This window comes from Hipposideros armiger, unplaced genomic scaffold, assembly GCF_001890085.2.
Source record: "Hipposideros armiger isolate ML-2016 unplaced genomic scaffold, ASM189008v1 scaffold_284, whole genome shotgun sequence".
NCBI lineage: Eukaryota > Metazoa > Chordata > Mammalia > Chiroptera > Hipposideridae > Hipposideros > Hipposideros armiger.
In genome coordinates, this window is record NW_017731634.1 from 888,138 (window position 1) to 904,163 (window position 16,026).

Consider the following 16,026-nt stretch of genomic DNA (forward strand, 5'->3'; position numbering starts at 1 on the left):
GTCACCATCACAGGGAGTGTGGGGGTGGAGGGGGAGCTGGGAAGGAAGAGAGGGAGGCGTGACGTGACCCACAGGCTGGTGGGGAGCAGCAGGTGGGCCTCCTGGCCGAGGCCCTGGGGGATGGGTGCAGCCAGGAGAAAAGGCGAGGTTGAGGCCATGGGGCTGGGGTAGCAGGACCAAGGGACCCCACTCAGAGCAGCCGGGCTGGGCCGTCGGGAAAGGCTCTCGCCCGGCAGCCGTGGATCAGGCCAGGCAGCTGCTGTGGCCGCTGTGGCTCCTGCTGCAACGAGGAGTCCCCGCCACGGGCCAGGATGGCAGTGGGCCCAGGCAGGGCACACGTCACGTCCTCAGGGCCAAGTCCTGATTCCTGGGCTGAGGCCAGCCTGGCTAGGGCAGCCCACCCTTAATTTAACCCCGGCACCTGACGGCCCCGGGGCCCTGGGGACCTGAGGACCTGAGGACCGGACCTCGGCCAGCACCTGTGTGCGGCCATGCCATCCAGCAGAACAGGCCTCCCAGTCCTGCAGAAGCTCAAGTGCATGGGGTCATCCGCTGGAAGGGCTGAAGTGGGGTTGTCAGGCCTGAGCTGTGTGGGCATGGCCTTGGCACGGGGCCCCAGCATGGGTCTGGGAACCAGGCACAGTCCACCCATGGGCCGGCTTGCCAGGGAGTGTGAGTGACAGCTAAGGGCCTGGCCTGGGAGGGCGTGGCAGTCTGACATGCCCCTCCCCGTGCCCCAAGGGGACAGCCAACATCTGCTGGCCCAGGTTGGCCTATGAGCATCCTGGAGGCCTGCTCTGTCCTACACCCGCCCCACCCCCACAGAGAGCTCCACGTGGGCCGAGGTTGCCCAGGCCACCCAACTCCGTCCTGCGTCCTTCGGCCCAGGTGCGGGAAGCCTACCTGCAGTACATGGTATCAGTGGCCACGATGCTGCGGGCGGACATGAACCTGTCCGAGAACAGCTACCTGGTGTGGAAGGACATGGCACAGGTGCTGCAGCTGGAGACACAGCTAGCAAATGTGAGTCTGGGCCCACAGGCAGAGCGGGGGGCCGGGCCCTGGCCACCCACCTTGTGACCGCGTGCCCCCCCTTTCCACACCCCCACCCCCGCCCTGGTGCAGGCCACGGTCCCCCAGGAGGAGAGGCACGATGTCACCGCCCTGTACCACAGGATGGAGGTAGCAGAGCTCCAGGATAAGTTTCACCTGAAGGTAAGGCCAGGCACCCCTGTGGTGCCAGGCGTTGGCGGAAGGAGGCCGTCCAGGGGGCACGCGCAGGCCCTAGCACACCCCATATTTCCTGCCTCTCTCATTTAAGCCTCAGAAATACACCCACTCCTGAGCAGGGGTGCCTGTAACTGGTCACCCAAACGGACACTTTCACACCAGACAGCAGATGTCAACTGGGTTATCTGGCAACAGGGGGCGGCCACTCCATCTGTGAGGGGGCTGCGGTGACAACCCCTTTTCTGAACAGGAAACAGGCTGGAAGGAGTTGCTGACTCAACTGAGTCTGGGAGACCCACCCAGGGCTCAGGTCCTGCTCAGAACCCCAGCACGGCTGGGCTCACCATTCTGCCTACCCCTGACTGAAGAGCACCCCCCACGCCCAGACCCTGGGGCCCTCCCCTGCCCTGCCCAGACCTTATGCACAAGGTGGGGGCTGAGCCCTGAGGGGCCGGCCTTCTATAGGGGCCTCCTCTTGCAAAAGGAGGGGCAGGAAGGTGGAAAGGTGGGTCTTGCACCACCAACTGTGGCCACAACAGAGGGTGGATGGCATGGGTGGGGACAGACTCAAGGTCAGACGGAGGAAGGCAGGTTAAAAATAATCCAACATATCGACTTAGCGAAGACGAACCCACCTTGTCTTCATGGCTAGTGTTCTTCGTGTTCCGTGTGAGAAGGCGTTGCCTGCCTCAAGGTCGCCAGGTCTTAGATCGGCCTCGAGTTTATTTTTTTTATTTTTATTTTTTTATTTTTTTATTTTTAGCTGAGCCATCCTGCTACCTGTTGGCAGCTCAGCGGCTGCTCAGCTCGGGCTGGACTCGAACCGCTGTTGCTCAGAGCTCAAACTCTCGAGTTTATTTTTTTTAAGGAGCAATGTAGGAATCATTTCCTTTCTTCCCACCGATGTCCGGGTGACCCAGCATTATTTCTTGAAAAGACTCCCCCTCTACGCTGCTCGGCAGGTCACCTCTGTTTAAAAATCACCTCTGTGTGTGTCGTGTGGTGTGTCTCCACGTGTGTGTGTGTGTGTGTGTGTGTGCGCGCGCACCTTGCTGCAGCTTTAGGATAAGTCTCGCTAGCCACAGAGTAATCTACCAAGTTGGTCCTTCCAGGTCATCGTGATTCCTCGTCTTTTGCATTTTCTCACAGAACTCAGACAGGTTGCCAGTGCCACCCAGAAACCTGCCGCCGAGATGCTGACAGGCATGGCTTGGAATCTGGTATCAGTGTGCGGAAGAGCAGCGTCTTCCGTGTTGAGCCTTCCAATCCATGAAATATATGCGTGCACATATTTACGTTTTCTTTCCTTTCTCTCAATGAGGTGTATAGTTTTCTATTTCAAGGCGTTACACATCTTTCATTCGATTTATTCCCAGTTTTTTTTATATATTATTGTAAATGGTGTTTTGTACTTTATCTTCCTCTTGGTTGCTAGTACACGGAAATACTGACCTTGGATACAGCAGTTTTACTCGATGCACATATTAGTTCTAACACTTTGTAGGTCCTTTCAGATTTTATGAATACAAAACCATGTCCTTTGTGAAAAGGAAGTTTTATTTCCTCCCTTGCAAGCCTTCCTGACCTTATTTCGTTACTTGTCTTAGGAAGTTCAGCCTAGTGCTTCCTCCTGATCTCAGGAGAAAAGCTTGTGTGTACTTTTGCTGCTGCTGCCGTGTAGACGCCCTGTATCAGATTATGAAATTTATCTTCTATTTCTAATCCAATAAGAGTTGCTACCATGAATAGACGGCAACTTATGTTAAATGACTTTCTGTATCTAATGAAATTGTCATGTGATTTCCTTCCTTTATTCAGTTATCATAAAAGATTTTCCTCCTTTATTCAGATTATATTGATTTGATTTTTCTTTTTCCTCTTTTTTTTTTAAGATATTTTTATTGGGGAATTGGGGAAGGAACAGTGTTGGGGAATTAGGGAAGGGGAACAGCCAAGTTGTTGTCCTTCAGTCTTAGTTGTGGAGGGCGCAGCTAGCTCAGCTCCAAGTCCGGTCGTCATCCGGCCGCCTGTCGGCAGCTTGCAGCCGCTCAACTCAAGATGCCTAGTTAAGTCTTAGTTGCGGGTGGGCATAGCCCACCATCCCATGTGGGAGTTGAACCAGCAACCTTGTTGTTAGGAGCATGTGCTCTCACCAGCTGAGCCATCCTGCCACCTGTTGTCAGCTCAGTTCGGGTGCAGCTCACTGGCCCATGTGGGAATCGAACTGGCGACCCTGTTGCTCAGAGCTCACGCTCTTAACCAAATGAGCCACTCGGCTGGCCCTTATTTGATTTTTCAAATGATACATCAAACTTGAATAAATCTAATTTGGTGATGATGTATACCTATCCATACGTATGGATGAATTCTAGTTGCTAATATTTTGCTTAAATGTTTGTTATCTAGGATCATGAGACTTGCCTAGTACGTTCTTCTCTTGTAATATCCTAACTTTGATATTAAAGTTATTCTTGGCCCCATAACTCAAGTTAAGAAGAGTTTTCCTTTTTTCTCTTCTCTGGCAAGTTTGAGTAAGATTGGCAATATGTCTTCTTTGAATGTCAGATACTACTCACTGGAAAGCCAGATGTATCTAGGTATTTCTATGTAAGAATATTTCAAATTAAAGGTCCAGTTTATTACGTATAAGACTATATTTTCTACTTCTTCTTTAATCATTTTTGATAAGTTGTGTTTTTCCAGGAATCTTTCCAGTACATTTAAGTTTTGAAATGTATTGGCCTAATCGCTTATCTTTTCATAGGCTGTGGGCTCTGTAGTAATGTCACCCACCTTTTCCCTGATTCTTATTATTGGGGCCTGATTTCTTAAATATTCTTTGGTGGGGGCTGGGTTTCTTGGATGCCCAGGCGCGTTCTCTCTCTCTCTCTCTCTCTCTCTCTCTCTCTCTCTCTCTCTCTCTCTCACACACTCACACACACACACACACACACACACATATTCCCTCTTTCCCCAGGGGTTTAACTGGACGCTCTTCATACAATCCGTGCTATCTTCTGTGAACATCGAGCTGCTGCCAGATGAAGAAGTGGTGGTTTACGGCATCCCCTATCTCCAGAATCTTGAAGACATCATCGATGCCTACTCAGCCAGGTGAGGCCCAGGGAAGGTCCCAGGAAGCCTCAACGTCTTTGCCCCTGCTGCAGCCGCCCCAGCAGCTCCTCCTCTCAAGAGAGGGCCCCACAGAGCGCTGACTCTGAGGCGTGAGGACATGGAGAAATAAGTATTACTGGCCAGTGGAGCCTTCCATTGGAGACGTGAGCCCCTCCTGAGGCACTGCGAGCATCCTGGGGCAGACAGGCTGTGTGGGGGGCTGTCGTGGAGGTTTGCTCCAGCACCCTAATCCCCCTGCTTGGAGCAGCACCTGCTGGCCTGGGCCCCAGAGCCACATCCCCTCCCCGGGCCAGTACCCTCCCTCTGCTCCCGCCCACAGGACCATGCAGAACTATCTGGTCTGGCGCCTGGTGCTGGATCGTATCAGCAGCCTGAGCCAGCGGTTCAAGGACACACGAGCAAACTACCGCAAGGTGCGTGAGACCCCGCAGAGGCGGCCCCCACTCCCTCGTGCACGCGGTTCATGGTACTGAGCACAGCTGTGGGCCAGCACTGCGGCCACGGGGTCGAGCCACGGATGAGGCTGGCGGACAACAGGCTGTCAACAAACCAGAGATTCGCTCTTTCAGAACCAACCAGTATGACATGAGGGCAGGGTAAGGGCAGGGGTGAAGGCAGGGACGACCTTTCTGAGGAGGTGACACCGGAGACCTTAAGGAAAATGTGACGAGGGATGAGGAGACTGGGGCAGATTCCCAGGCAGCAGAAACAACCAGCACTGAGGTCTCACAGCTGGGTGCCCCGGGCCAGCTCGACAAGGAGACAGGTCAGGTAGGGGGCAGGGGCTGGCACCAGGGCCCAAGCAGAGGGCGGACCCACATGCATGGAAGCCGCCGGGTGCTAAGAGCGGGAACCACAGTCTGAGGTGCTGCTTGTGTGGTCACGCTGGCTGCTGGGGGCACAGAGTGGAGGCAGGGGACCTGGTGGCAGGCCCTGTGATCATGGTGGCTGTTCTGGGAGGCTGGCCTGTGGGCTGTGGCACTGGAATGGAAGCAGAGTGGAGGCTGGTGCCATCATCCAGGGGGGCAAAAGTCTGGACCAGGGCGTGGGCGGTACATGGCTTCAGGAAAGGTCTGAGATGCTGCTGACAGATGGGTGAGGCATTTATACCCGATACGGGGGACAAGGCACAGGCATCAGGAGAACTCCGAGGTTCTCTGCACACAAACAGGCTGGGCGGAGGCCTCCCACTGGGACAGGGAACCAGGCAGAGCAGGTTGGGGCAAGTCTGGGTTCCTGCACATTGGGCTGGAGACATGTACCAGCCAAGCACTGGGAGGGAGCTGAGTCCCAGAGCTCTGGGGAGAGAAAAAAGGGTCGTGCTGACTTCTTAGCAGGCAGGAAACCTGCAGCTCAGGAAGGTGTAGCCGATGCTGGGCAGAGCTCTGGGCTGGCCAAAATTTGGGGCCAGGAATCTGATGGGAACATATTTTCATCTTGTGCCCTTGTACTCCCAGGGACAGATCGGCAGATGTTTTCATTGTCACTTGGGTGATGAGAGAAAACCAGCCCAGAGAGCCAGTGGCCAAGCTGGATGTGGTCTCCAGGGCCACTCTGAAATTAGTGCACCCTGTGTTTTGGGATAGGGCTGGAGTCTTAGAGGTCAAACTCTGGCCAGATAGCCAGGCCAGGGTGGCAAGGATAGGGGACAGACGAGGAAAACTATGAGATTGGGTGAGTCCCCTATCACCCCCAGGGTGAAGGCCCAACTCCCTGCCTGGGTCAGGACCCCACCTCAAAACTGCACACTCCTTGGGCCAGCTGAGTGGCTCAGTTGGTTAAGAGTTGGCTTAAGAGCGTGAGCTCTGAGCAACAGGGACACCAGTTCAATTCCCACATGGGCCAGTGACACTGTGCCCAAGATGAGCTGCTGCTGAGCTGCCAAAAGGTGGCAGGATGGCTCAGCTGGTGAGAGCACATGCTCCTAACAACAAGGCTGCCTGTTCGATGGTGGGCTATGCCCACCGGCAACTAAGACTGAACTTGGCACCTTGAGCTGAGCTGCCGCCCGGATGGCTCAGTGGATAGAGCGTGCGCACTTAACAACAGGGCTGCTGGTTTGACTCCTGCATGGGATGGTGGCTACGCCCACCTGCAACTAAGATTGAACACAGCACCTTGAGCTTAGAGGCCACGAGCTGTGGATGGGCAGCCAGATGGCGACTGGTGCCCTCCACATATGAGAGTGAAGAACAACTTGGCTGGTCCCCATTCCTAATTCCCAAATACTGTTCCCCTCCCCCCAATTCCCCAATTACAAACAAAAAAAAAACAAAAAAACCTGCACACTCTGTCTTTCCCATGCCCATGCCCAGCATTTGAAGGCGCATTTCCGAGCTCATGCCATGTCCCCTGCCAGCCCCTGGGCAGCCTGAGGCCGAGGCCAGGGAAGTAGGCGTTGGTGGGCGTGTTGGTGGGTGTGATGGAACGAATGGATGAATGAGCGAGTAAATGTCCCCCAGGCGCTGTACGGCACCGCCGTGGAGGAAGTGCGCTGGCGAGAGTGTGTCAGCTACGTCAACAGCAACATGGAGAGCGCTGTGGGCTCCCTGTACGTCAAGGAGGCCTTCCCTGGAGACAGCAAGACTGTGGTGGGTGCTCGCTGGGCACTCTGAGGTGGCCTGGGGAGCCTGCAGGGTGTGACACGCCCAGGTGGGGGTGTGGGGGGGCACAGGTCGAATCACTACCACCTGGCACTGTGACTTCAGGCTCCCGGAGGGGTCCCTGCTCGCCCCCCAGCAGCACGTGTGCACTCAGTGGTATAGGGGTGGGGTGGGGGTGGGTCGCTCATGTTTGCCCTGCGCCCCATCATAAGGGAGGCCAAGGGAAGCCCTGCCTGCCCAGGGCCTCTGGCTCCCAGCCAGGCATCGGCCCCCTACCCCTGACTCTGCAGGCTGCCTGGGAAAGGGTACATGTGTGAGTCCTGGGGTGGGAGGCCCCCCTAAGACAGAGCAGCAGCAGGAAGGACCCTGTCCCAGGGGGGTCATTTCCCCAACCCCGCCCGGAGCAGCCCACAGCAGGGGGCTGTGCTTTGGACCAGAAACCCCAGTGCTGGTCACCCAGGCACAAGGGCCATGTGCTCCCCCAGGTCAGAGAGCTCATTGACAAGGTACGGGCAGTGTTTGTGGAGTCCCTGGAAGAGCTGAGCTGGATGGACACAGCATCCAAGAAGAAAGCCCAGGAGAAGGTGGGTGGGCACTGGAGTGCCGAGGTCAGGGCCTCCACCAGGAGCGGGCAGCCCGGGGGTGATCACCATCACACCCACCATAGAGGGAGGACAGTGAGGCAGGAGGTGGCGGGGTCCGGACGGCACTGTGGGTAGAGGCAGGACTGGAAGCTAAGCCTAGTAGACCCCCCGGCACCCTGGGAATGGGTGGGGCGGCCATGGCCTCAGGGAGCAGGGCACTCAGCAGTGAGGCCAGGACCTACCAGGAGCCCCTCTAGGCCAGTGTGACTAACAGAAGCCAAGGAACTCCGCCCGCCCGCCCCTCACCCCACCAGGCCTCAGGCTGCCTGTCAGGTACAAAGGTTGGCCTAGGGCCCAGTCCTTCCACATTCTGTACCCATTAAACCCCTCCAGTCTGCAGGAGGTCCGAGTCCCTTAGTCCCTTACCCACATGGTGGAGGGCAGAGCCAAGATGCCCACAGTGGGGCAGCCCTCTCCCGGCCCCCTCTCCTCCCCAGGCCATGAGCATCCGGGAGCAGATTGGGTACCCTGACTATATCTTGGAGGAGAGGAATAAACACCTGGACGAGGAATATTCCAGTGTGAGCCCCTCCCCCAGCCAAAAAGCCCTGGAGCGCCCCACCTGTCACCTCCCCCAACCCCATCTGCCCCTGAACCCAGTCCCTGTGGACCGTGGGCCCTTGGTTACCTGGGGATGGGGGTGCTCTGTCACTAATTTGCCTATGTCACCATGTGCTGGGGAGGCTCTAGCATTGTCCTCTGTTACAGATGGGGAAACTGAGGCCAGGGGGTGAAGGAACAGGCTCAGTCACATAAACGTGCAGAGCCAGGTTTGACCACCCCCCCGCTCCAGTCTCTCTGCACCCAGAGCCACCCAGTTATCCACGGCCAGGCTGCCCAGCGAGGCCAGCGCCATCTTCCCTTGACCTCCCCCCTCCCGAGCCCCTTGAAGATGCCGCCCCACACGCCTGGCGGTGACAGCCCTCTCCTGTAGCTGAACTTCTCGGAGAGCTTGTACTTTGAGAATGGCCTGCAGAACCTCAAGGCAGGTGCCCAGCGGAGCCTCAAAAAGCTGCGGGAAAAGGTGGACCAGAACCTGTGAGTGGGGACGGCACGTGGGGGCCAGCTGGGGAGGGCAGCCGGGTCTTACTCAGAGCCCCCACCCCGCCACTTGCAGCGGGTATTCAGGCAGGAGCCAAATATCTGGACTGGCCCAGACCCTGCCCTGGCTGTCGGCAACACTGGTTCCTTGTTGTGGTCACTGCGGCCGCTGTGGCATGGACCTTCGGGGTGGGCTTTGGTCAGCCAGGTAGGGAGCCCAGAGGGAGGGTCCCAAAGATACGGGCTACAGATGACCAACTTGTTTATCCCAGCTGGATCATTGGGGCCGCCGTGGTCAACGCATTCTACTCCCCAAACCGGAACCAGATCGGTATGTCCACCCCCACCCCTCCAGTGCCAAAGATGAGCCTGCCCCCACCCTTCCTCCTGGGGGCACCTCCAGCCTGTTGTTGGAAGGGGCGAAGGTACCACCTCTTCACGCCCTCATCTCACCTTCGGGGAAGTCTCCCTCCTGTGTCTGTGATCAGGGCAGGGAGGGTTTGGGGGTGGGGGCAGCAAAGACCCTTTTCCCCCAGAAGGCAGCACAGAAAGGTGGAGAGAGCCTGGATCTGCCACACCCGACCCCTGCCCCCAGGCTCGGAGCCTCAGTTTTCTCATCTGTGACATGGGGGTGTGTCGTGACCTCTGCCTCCCGGGCTGTGGGATGAAATGGCAGGACCCCTAAGGTCCCGGCAGGCAGGGGGTGTGCCCACTCACAGCTCATTCTCTGTCCCCTCACGCCCGCCCCGGGGCAGTGTTCCCCGCTGGGATCCTCCAGCCCCCGTTCTTCAGCAAGGAGCAGCCACAGGCCCTGAACTTCGGGGGCATCGGGATGGTGATCGGGCATGAGATCACCCACGGCTTTGACGACAACGGTAGGAGGCCGCTGGGGGGTCAGAACTGCACCTCCAAGTCAGGTACCTTCTGCATTGAGCAGCAGCCCTGAAAGGGGACTGAGAGCCAAGTCAGGCCACCAGGAAGGGGCCGTGGGGCTGTCCATCCAACCTCTTTGTGATTGAGGTGGGGACACGGAGGCCCTGTGCATGGAAAGGACTTGCCAGGTCCCCAAAGGAGCTGCGGTGGCGAGCAATGCTGGTCGGTGCTCCGGCTCCGGGCAGAGGGATGGAGAAGGGGGCGCAAGGGCTCGAGCACCTGAACCTCACTCCACCTCATTAACTGGCCACTCCCCTCCCTGGGCCTGTGAAATGGGGACAGCAACACTGTTGGTGCACCTGTGAACTTCCGTGTCCTGGCCTGACACGGGAGCCCAGCTCTGTACCATTCCAGGTCAGCCAGCAGCCTCCCGCCAAGGGCTGCACTGACCGGGCCGTCCTGCCTGGTTCTAGTGGCCTGTGACCAGGCACAGGGGCTCAAGCTGCAGCCCAGGGAGGCGGGTTCTCCCATAAAGCTTGACCATGGGCAGCCCCATGTCCCCAGGAACCACACCCACCCTCACTCAGGGTTTAAAGCGGCTGGACATCAGGAAGTGTTACTGAACCACAGTGCCCCTGGGACCTGAGACCCCAGGCCCTAGCCTCAGGGATGGCATGGAAGATCGTCTAAGCCCGCACTCTCCTGGGGCCTGAGGCGTTGTCTGTGACAACATGACAACCCCTGTGAGCAGGGCCCATTCTCTGCTAACAAACATGAGCGGCAGACACTGGGGCTCCTGCAGGACGTGGGGCGCTGGGCAGGCAGGACCACTCAGACAGCCCACCTCTGCCCCGCCCTCAGGCCGGAACTTCGACAAGGACGGCAACATGCTGGATTGGTGGAGTAACTTCTCGGCCCAGCACTTCCGGAAGCAGTCGGAGTGCATGGTCTACCAGTACGCCAACTACTCCTGGGACCTGGCAGACGGGCAAAATGTGAGCAAGCCATCAGCAGTACAGCCACATACCCCCCACCCAGGGGACCATGCCCCAGCCTGGGGGTTGGGGGGCCGCAGGGGGGGCTGCCCGACTATGTTGTCTCCTGTGTGCAGGTGAATGGGTTCAGCACCCTTGGGGAGAACATCGCTGACAATGGAGGGGTGCGGCAGGCGTACAAGGTGGGTCAAGCAGGTGGGGTGGGAGCCTCAGCATGGCAGCGACTGCCCTCCCACCCCCCAGCCACGGCACATCCTGGGACATCTCACCACCTGCACTGGAAGGCTGGGCGCGGTGGCTGCTTTGCCCACATTTTGTCCCAACCTTAGCTGAGGCTTCCACACCTAGGGAGGCCACTGCCCATCTCCAAGTAGGGCAGTGGAGTCACCACAGCCTCAGGCACTGGGAATCAGAAGCCCATTCTAGGCGGGCGCCATGTGGGGGGCTGCCTGGGAAGAGAGCCCAGCCAGTGTGGGGGTTAGATGGCCGTTGAGTAAGGTGGCGAGCACCCTCCCTGGGGTGCGCAAAGGGCCCTGAGCTCCCGAGGCAGGACCCCACCAGGGGTCGGCCTTGGCGCCAGACCTCCGTCTGCCAGGGCAGTGCTGTCCCGGGAGGGCAGGCACAGGCCCAGCACCGCTTGGTGCGCGCAGGCTTACCGGAAGTGGGTAGCAGAAGGCGGCAAGAACCAGCAGCTGCCAGGACTGAAGATGACCTACGACCAGCTGTTCTTCATCAACTATGCCCAGGTAGGAGCCATGAGGCCCCTTCCCACCAGCCTGATCCCCGCTCACACCTTTGGAGGGCCCCCACTGTGGGGTGTCTCCGGGGACACCGTGGTCCAACAAACCAGACAGAATCAGAAACCACCTGTCTGGGCAGCTGCCTGCGGGCTTCCCTCCCCCACCCAAGAAGGAGCAGCCTCAGGCTGGCGGGACTCCTCCTGCCTAGAGAGAAATGAGCCCACACTCTCCTGACCCGCCCTGCTGGCCGCCCCCTCCACCCCCAGCCCCCTTGATCCGCTCAGGTCCCCCTAATTCCTCGCCCCTCCCCAAGACCCGCACCCCTCTCCCCAGGCGCTCCCTTCCCAAGTCCCGCAGCCACGCCCCTCGTGTGCCCACAGGTGTGGTGCGGGTCTTATCGGCCAGAGTTCGCGGTCCAGTCCATCAAGACTGACGTCCACAGTCCCCTGAAGTACAGGCAAGTGGCCTCTGCGCCCCCGCGTCCCCCGCCCTGGCCGGCGCCTTCTCAGGCTCCTCCTTCCGCCCGCAGGGTGCTGGGCTCCCTGCAGAACTTGGCCGCCTTCGCAAACGCGTTCCACTGCGCTCGGGGCACCCCCATGCACCCACAGGTGCGATGCCGCGTCTGGTAGCCTAGGCCGAGCCGCGCTGTGCGGCCCACGCCCACCCGCGTCCAGAGGCGTCCGCGAAGACAGTGCAGCTGGCGGGGAACAGCGTTCGCCCCGCGCCGGTTCCGCGCCGCGTCCGGCTTCCGCGATCGGCCTGGAACGCAGCCGCCGCCCCCGGGCGCCCGGGGGTGAGCGTAGCCCGGCCCGGAGCCCCCTCCGCGTCTGCCCGCGAGGGTCCACGCCACCCCGCCGAAGCCCTGTAGACACGTTTAACTGTCATCCGCCCACTCCAAAGCGCGTCTTTGTGAGATGGCCATGAGCTTCCAGTCGAGCTAAGTAAACGCTGCGAACAAGTCGGCTGCCTTGTCTGTCTAGGAGGCTGGGGGCACCGATCGGCAGTGCCCGCCCGGAACGTGAGCGCCAGCTCTGTCCACCCACTGCATCTAGCTTTGCCGCTGACAACGGCTGGCCTTGGGCAAGACGGCGGCCATGTGGGAAAACAGCAGGGCGTTCTGGGGACGGAGGGGCTTTCCCGACAAGCCGTCCCTCCAGGGTCAAGATGCCCCCGAGTACCGGCCCTCTGGGACCACGCATTCAGACGGGGCAGGGGCTACTGACGGGAAGGGGCTGAGGTCAGAGGCGGATGGAGGGACCCAGGGGTCAAAGCACAGGATCTGGACTTGGGGTTTTATGGCATTGGAAGCCAGTGGAGAGGTGAAGCCACAAGGGGCCACTGTCACCCGCCCTGAGCTTTTAAATGACCACTGGGAAGGAGGCGGACTGCATCCAGGAGGGAGGTGGAGGTAAGCAGGAAGGCCAGCTAAGAGGCCGCTGTGGTAACCCAGGCCCCAGTCAGAGGGGTACCAGGGCGGTACTGAGACGGTCATCTGAGCCCACTCAGACCAGAGAGTGCCGGAGAGGAGGTGCGGGGAGCAGCTCAGCTCTGGACACGTTAAGTTCCAGGTGCTTGGTTGGGGGGAGGTGAACATACCAGCCAAGTCAGCCCCCCAGCGCCCCCATCAGGGGGCAAAAGGCGATTCTCACATCAGTGAAGGTCCTTCGGGCAGACCAGCGCTTCCCCTCAGTCTCTGATGTCCTCCCAACTCCAGTGGTCCATGGAGTCCATTTCCTCCCTGGAAACCCATGTAGCTCACATCAGCCACAGGGCAGGGCTCCGGTCCAGGACCTGGGGAGCCTCCCGACCCCTGGGCCTGCCCCTGACCAAAGGCCTGAGGTCTCTAGGGCGGCTGCCCCACTGGCCCTGAGGACGCAGGCTCTCAGGGGTGAAGAAAACACTGCCCGGAAACAGAGACGGCAGTTTAATGCTCAGTGCCGTCCGCTGACCATGCAGAGTGCGGCATCCAGGCCGGAAGGTTCAGGACAATTCTTCACATCCTGCTGGCAGCACGCCGGGCGCAGCAGACGCCTCCCAGATCCTCAGAAGCCAGGGGCCTTCACCTCGAGCACGCCTCGTCGTCACACTGTGAAGCAGCAGACGCCCCATCAGGCCAGCCACTCCCCAGGGCCAAGAGCACCTGGGCCCACCCACCTGCAGCCTGTGGCCCGAGTAGGGGCAGGAACGTGCTGGACACTCTTCTCCATTTGGGACACAGGAGGTCGGCAAACAGGACCCCCTAATGCCAGCCAGTCACCTCGGACAAACCCAGCCCTCCCAAGACTGAGAGGACGGGTAGACAGGCCTGCAGGCTGGGCAGTCATTGCCCTCTCGGGGGAAGGGGGGCCTCCTGTGCCTGCCATCCAGCCACCCTGCCCCTGCCCTCACTGGTCTCAGCCTGCTTCTCCTCTGCAAAGTGTGGTGACACTGACATCCTGGGGTGACCTAAAGCCTATCGGATCCAGCTCAGCCCCTGATCATGCCAAGCAGTCGACCCAGGGGAGTTGGGTGTGAGGGGGGCATGGTGTTCTTAGCTGGCAGTGGCTGCCCAGGTCGGAACTCACCTGGGGTGGCTTGCTGGCACTGACCTCCGCAGAGATGCCCAGGGCCTTCAAGATGCTCTCCTGGGGAACATAGTCACCTGGGGACTTCTGGATGAAGTGTAGCAGCACTTTGTCACCACCTGCATCAGTGGGGGTGGTCAGGGTACCCCCGTGTGCCAGGAGGAGGGACGCAGCCTACCCAGCTTACTGACATGAGTGAGCTGCTCTGCCATACCCCACCCAGCGCAGCCCTCACTTGGAGCCAGGCTGACAAGCTGGAGGGAGGAAGGAAGGGAGGGGCAGGGCACGGGCATCAAGCTCAAGACCTTCGCCCCAGAGGACGTGGCCCTGGCACCCCATGTGACCACGCATTGGCCCCTGACGTCCCTCAGCCCCCAGCCCACCTTTGGTAACCACCAGAAGCCCTCCACTCTGCAGCAGGTCCCCGGACAGGTTCCCCTGGATGCCGACAGCCTTGGCCTGGAGGGAGGGAGGCCCAGGTGAGCCCTAGAGAGAAGCCCTCAGGAGGCTCCAGCCACGCCTAGTCCCACAGGACCTTTACCGGCACAAACCTTGGTGGCCACATCACGCACGGGCTTCCCCAGGGCAGCTGGCAGGATGCTCAAGCTGTTGTACCTGCGAAGACACAGCTGGCTTGTGCAGGCTCTGACTCAGGTGAACACTGAGCCCCAGCGCCTGCCTCCAGTCTCCACGGGATGCACAGACCGGTTCCCACAAGCAGACCCTACCCCATCTCAACAGGCACCAGAGGGGGCAGAGCAGCCAGGCCAGCAACCAGCTGGGCTCACAGAAGCACCTGCCCAGCCAGCTGCAGTTGCTGGAGCCCTGGGGCACCCAGCTAGGGGCTGAGGAGCTGGGGTCCTGCAGAGGGTGCTGGGAGCATGGACAGGGCTTACACAGCTTGGGGATCTGGCTTAGCTGACACCACCAATCAGGAGAGGCAGCCAGCCTGTGTGTGGCACAGGCACCCGAGGTGGCTGGGGTGGCACAACTGACTCCAGGCGCCCAGCCCCTTCTGCAGCCTAGGAGTGGGGTGGGGTGGGGGGGTAGCTCTTCGGTGAGAAGACTGACCCACAGCCCATGGACAGGCTTCACCCTAGACAGCCGGCAGAAAGGCTGGCCAGAGCAGCGGATGCCCCCGGCCCACCTGCCCAGGACAAGGAAGCATCAGCAGTGGGCCCTGTGCCCCTCTCACCGCTTGAAGCCCAGCTCCTTGTAGAACTGCTTGCTCTCATCCAGGTAGAGCTCTGGAAAGCAGAGGCCACAGGTATGTGCCCCAGGCCCACCCACCACCCCGGCACCCTCCTGCATCCAACCTTCGGTCCACCCTCGGTTTCCAGCTTGCCCACGGGGCGGGGGCGGGGCAGGGGGGGGGCGCAGAGCAGGGCTGAGTCCCAGAGGGACAGGTGGAGGTGGAGGAGCAGGACTCGCCTGGACTCTGCCACTGGGCTCAGGGCTCTGCCAGGGCACATCCTGGGTGCCCGGGGAGGGGTCCTGGGGGGTAGAGGTGGGGCATCTCAGCCTGGGCTCCTGTCCCAGCTACTCCTGCTGAAGGGGCATCTGGGGAGTTCAGTGTCTCATCCAGAGTGACCAAAGATGGGGGGTGGGGGGTGAAGGGGTGGGGTTGGGGAGAGATTTGCAGCTGACCCAGTAAAGACCGTTGGTCCTGATTCTAGGCCAGAGTCACCACTGGGACGTGCCACACTGTCCGTCCACAGGGAAGGACATCAGGGCAAGGGGGTGTAGATGAGGTCCACAGTTGGAGGAGCAGGAGAACTGAAACAGGAGCAAGGCGCCCCTGGAGAGAGAAGGGGCTGGGCAAGGAGGGATCCCAAAGGCCCTGAGTGTGTGAGGAACGGCGAGGGGCTGAGGGGGCGGCTCTGGGGTGGGGGGAGGCAGAGGAAGCAGGGGCGGGTTTGTAGGCACCTCCAGCGAAGTAGCCCCCGTCCAGAAACTCCTGCAAGCCCAGGGCCTCAGGCCCCACGCCCACCAGGCGCACACCGTGCAGGTCCAGGAGTCCCTTGAGGCTGCTGAGGTCCCGGGCGATCCAGCGACACACCATGCAGCCGAAACGCCGCAGACCAGCCACCACGCACGCCTGCTCCTGCCACAGGCTCCGCAGCTCCACGGCCTGCGCGGGGACGAGTGAGGGGCGCCGCGGGAGCACTGCCGGACCTCCGCGCCGTCCGCGCCCCCAGCCC

General features: G+C 60.1%; 2 protein-coding genes across 2 annotated transcripts in view; one reads left to right on the forward strand and one right to left on the reverse strand.

Annotated features, from left to right (window-relative positions):
- Positions 1-13,066, forward strand: part of MMEL1 (membrane metalloendopeptidase like 1) — a 40,580-nt gene extending 27,514 nt beyond the window's left edge. Inside the window, exons 9-23 of the mRNA XM_019658529.1 lie at positions 889-1,023; positions 1,126-1,215; positions 4,208-4,344; positions 4,685-4,778; positions 6,828-6,956; positions 7,454-7,552; positions 8,050-8,133; positions 8,547-8,650; positions 8,926-8,984; positions 9,409-9,528; positions 10,388-10,521; positions 10,638-10,703; positions 11,172-11,267; positions 11,642-11,718; positions 11,791-13,066. Coding sequence (XP_019514074.1) covers positions 889-1,023; positions 1,126-1,215; positions 4,208-4,344; positions 4,685-4,778; positions 6,828-6,956; positions 7,454-7,552; positions 8,050-8,133; positions 8,547-8,650; positions 8,926-8,984; positions 9,409-9,528; positions 10,388-10,521; positions 10,638-10,703; positions 11,172-11,267; positions 11,642-11,718; positions 11,791-11,890 — 1,524 coding nt within the window. The 3' untranslated portion in view covers positions 11,891-13,066. The remainder of the gene's footprint in view (positions 1-888; positions 1,024-1,125; positions 1,216-4,207; positions 4,345-4,684; positions 4,779-6,827; positions 6,957-7,453; positions 7,553-8,049; positions 8,134-8,546; positions 8,651-8,925; positions 8,985-9,408; positions 9,529-10,387; positions 10,522-10,637; positions 10,704-11,171; positions 11,268-11,641; positions 11,719-11,790) is intronic.
- A 104-nt stretch (positions 13,067-13,170) lies between these two features.
- Positions 13,171-16,022, reverse strand: PRXL2B (peroxiredoxin like 2B; the record flags this gene model as incomplete). Its single annotated transcript, XM_019658436.1, has 6 exons — positions 13,171-13,347; positions 13,826-13,944; positions 14,209-14,284; positions 14,377-14,440; positions 15,021-15,072; positions 15,752-16,022. Coding segments are annotated over 6 exons (609 nt in total), but the record flags the coding sequence as incomplete, so codon positions are not given.
- Between the last annotated feature and the right edge of the window lie 4 nt (positions 16,023-16,026).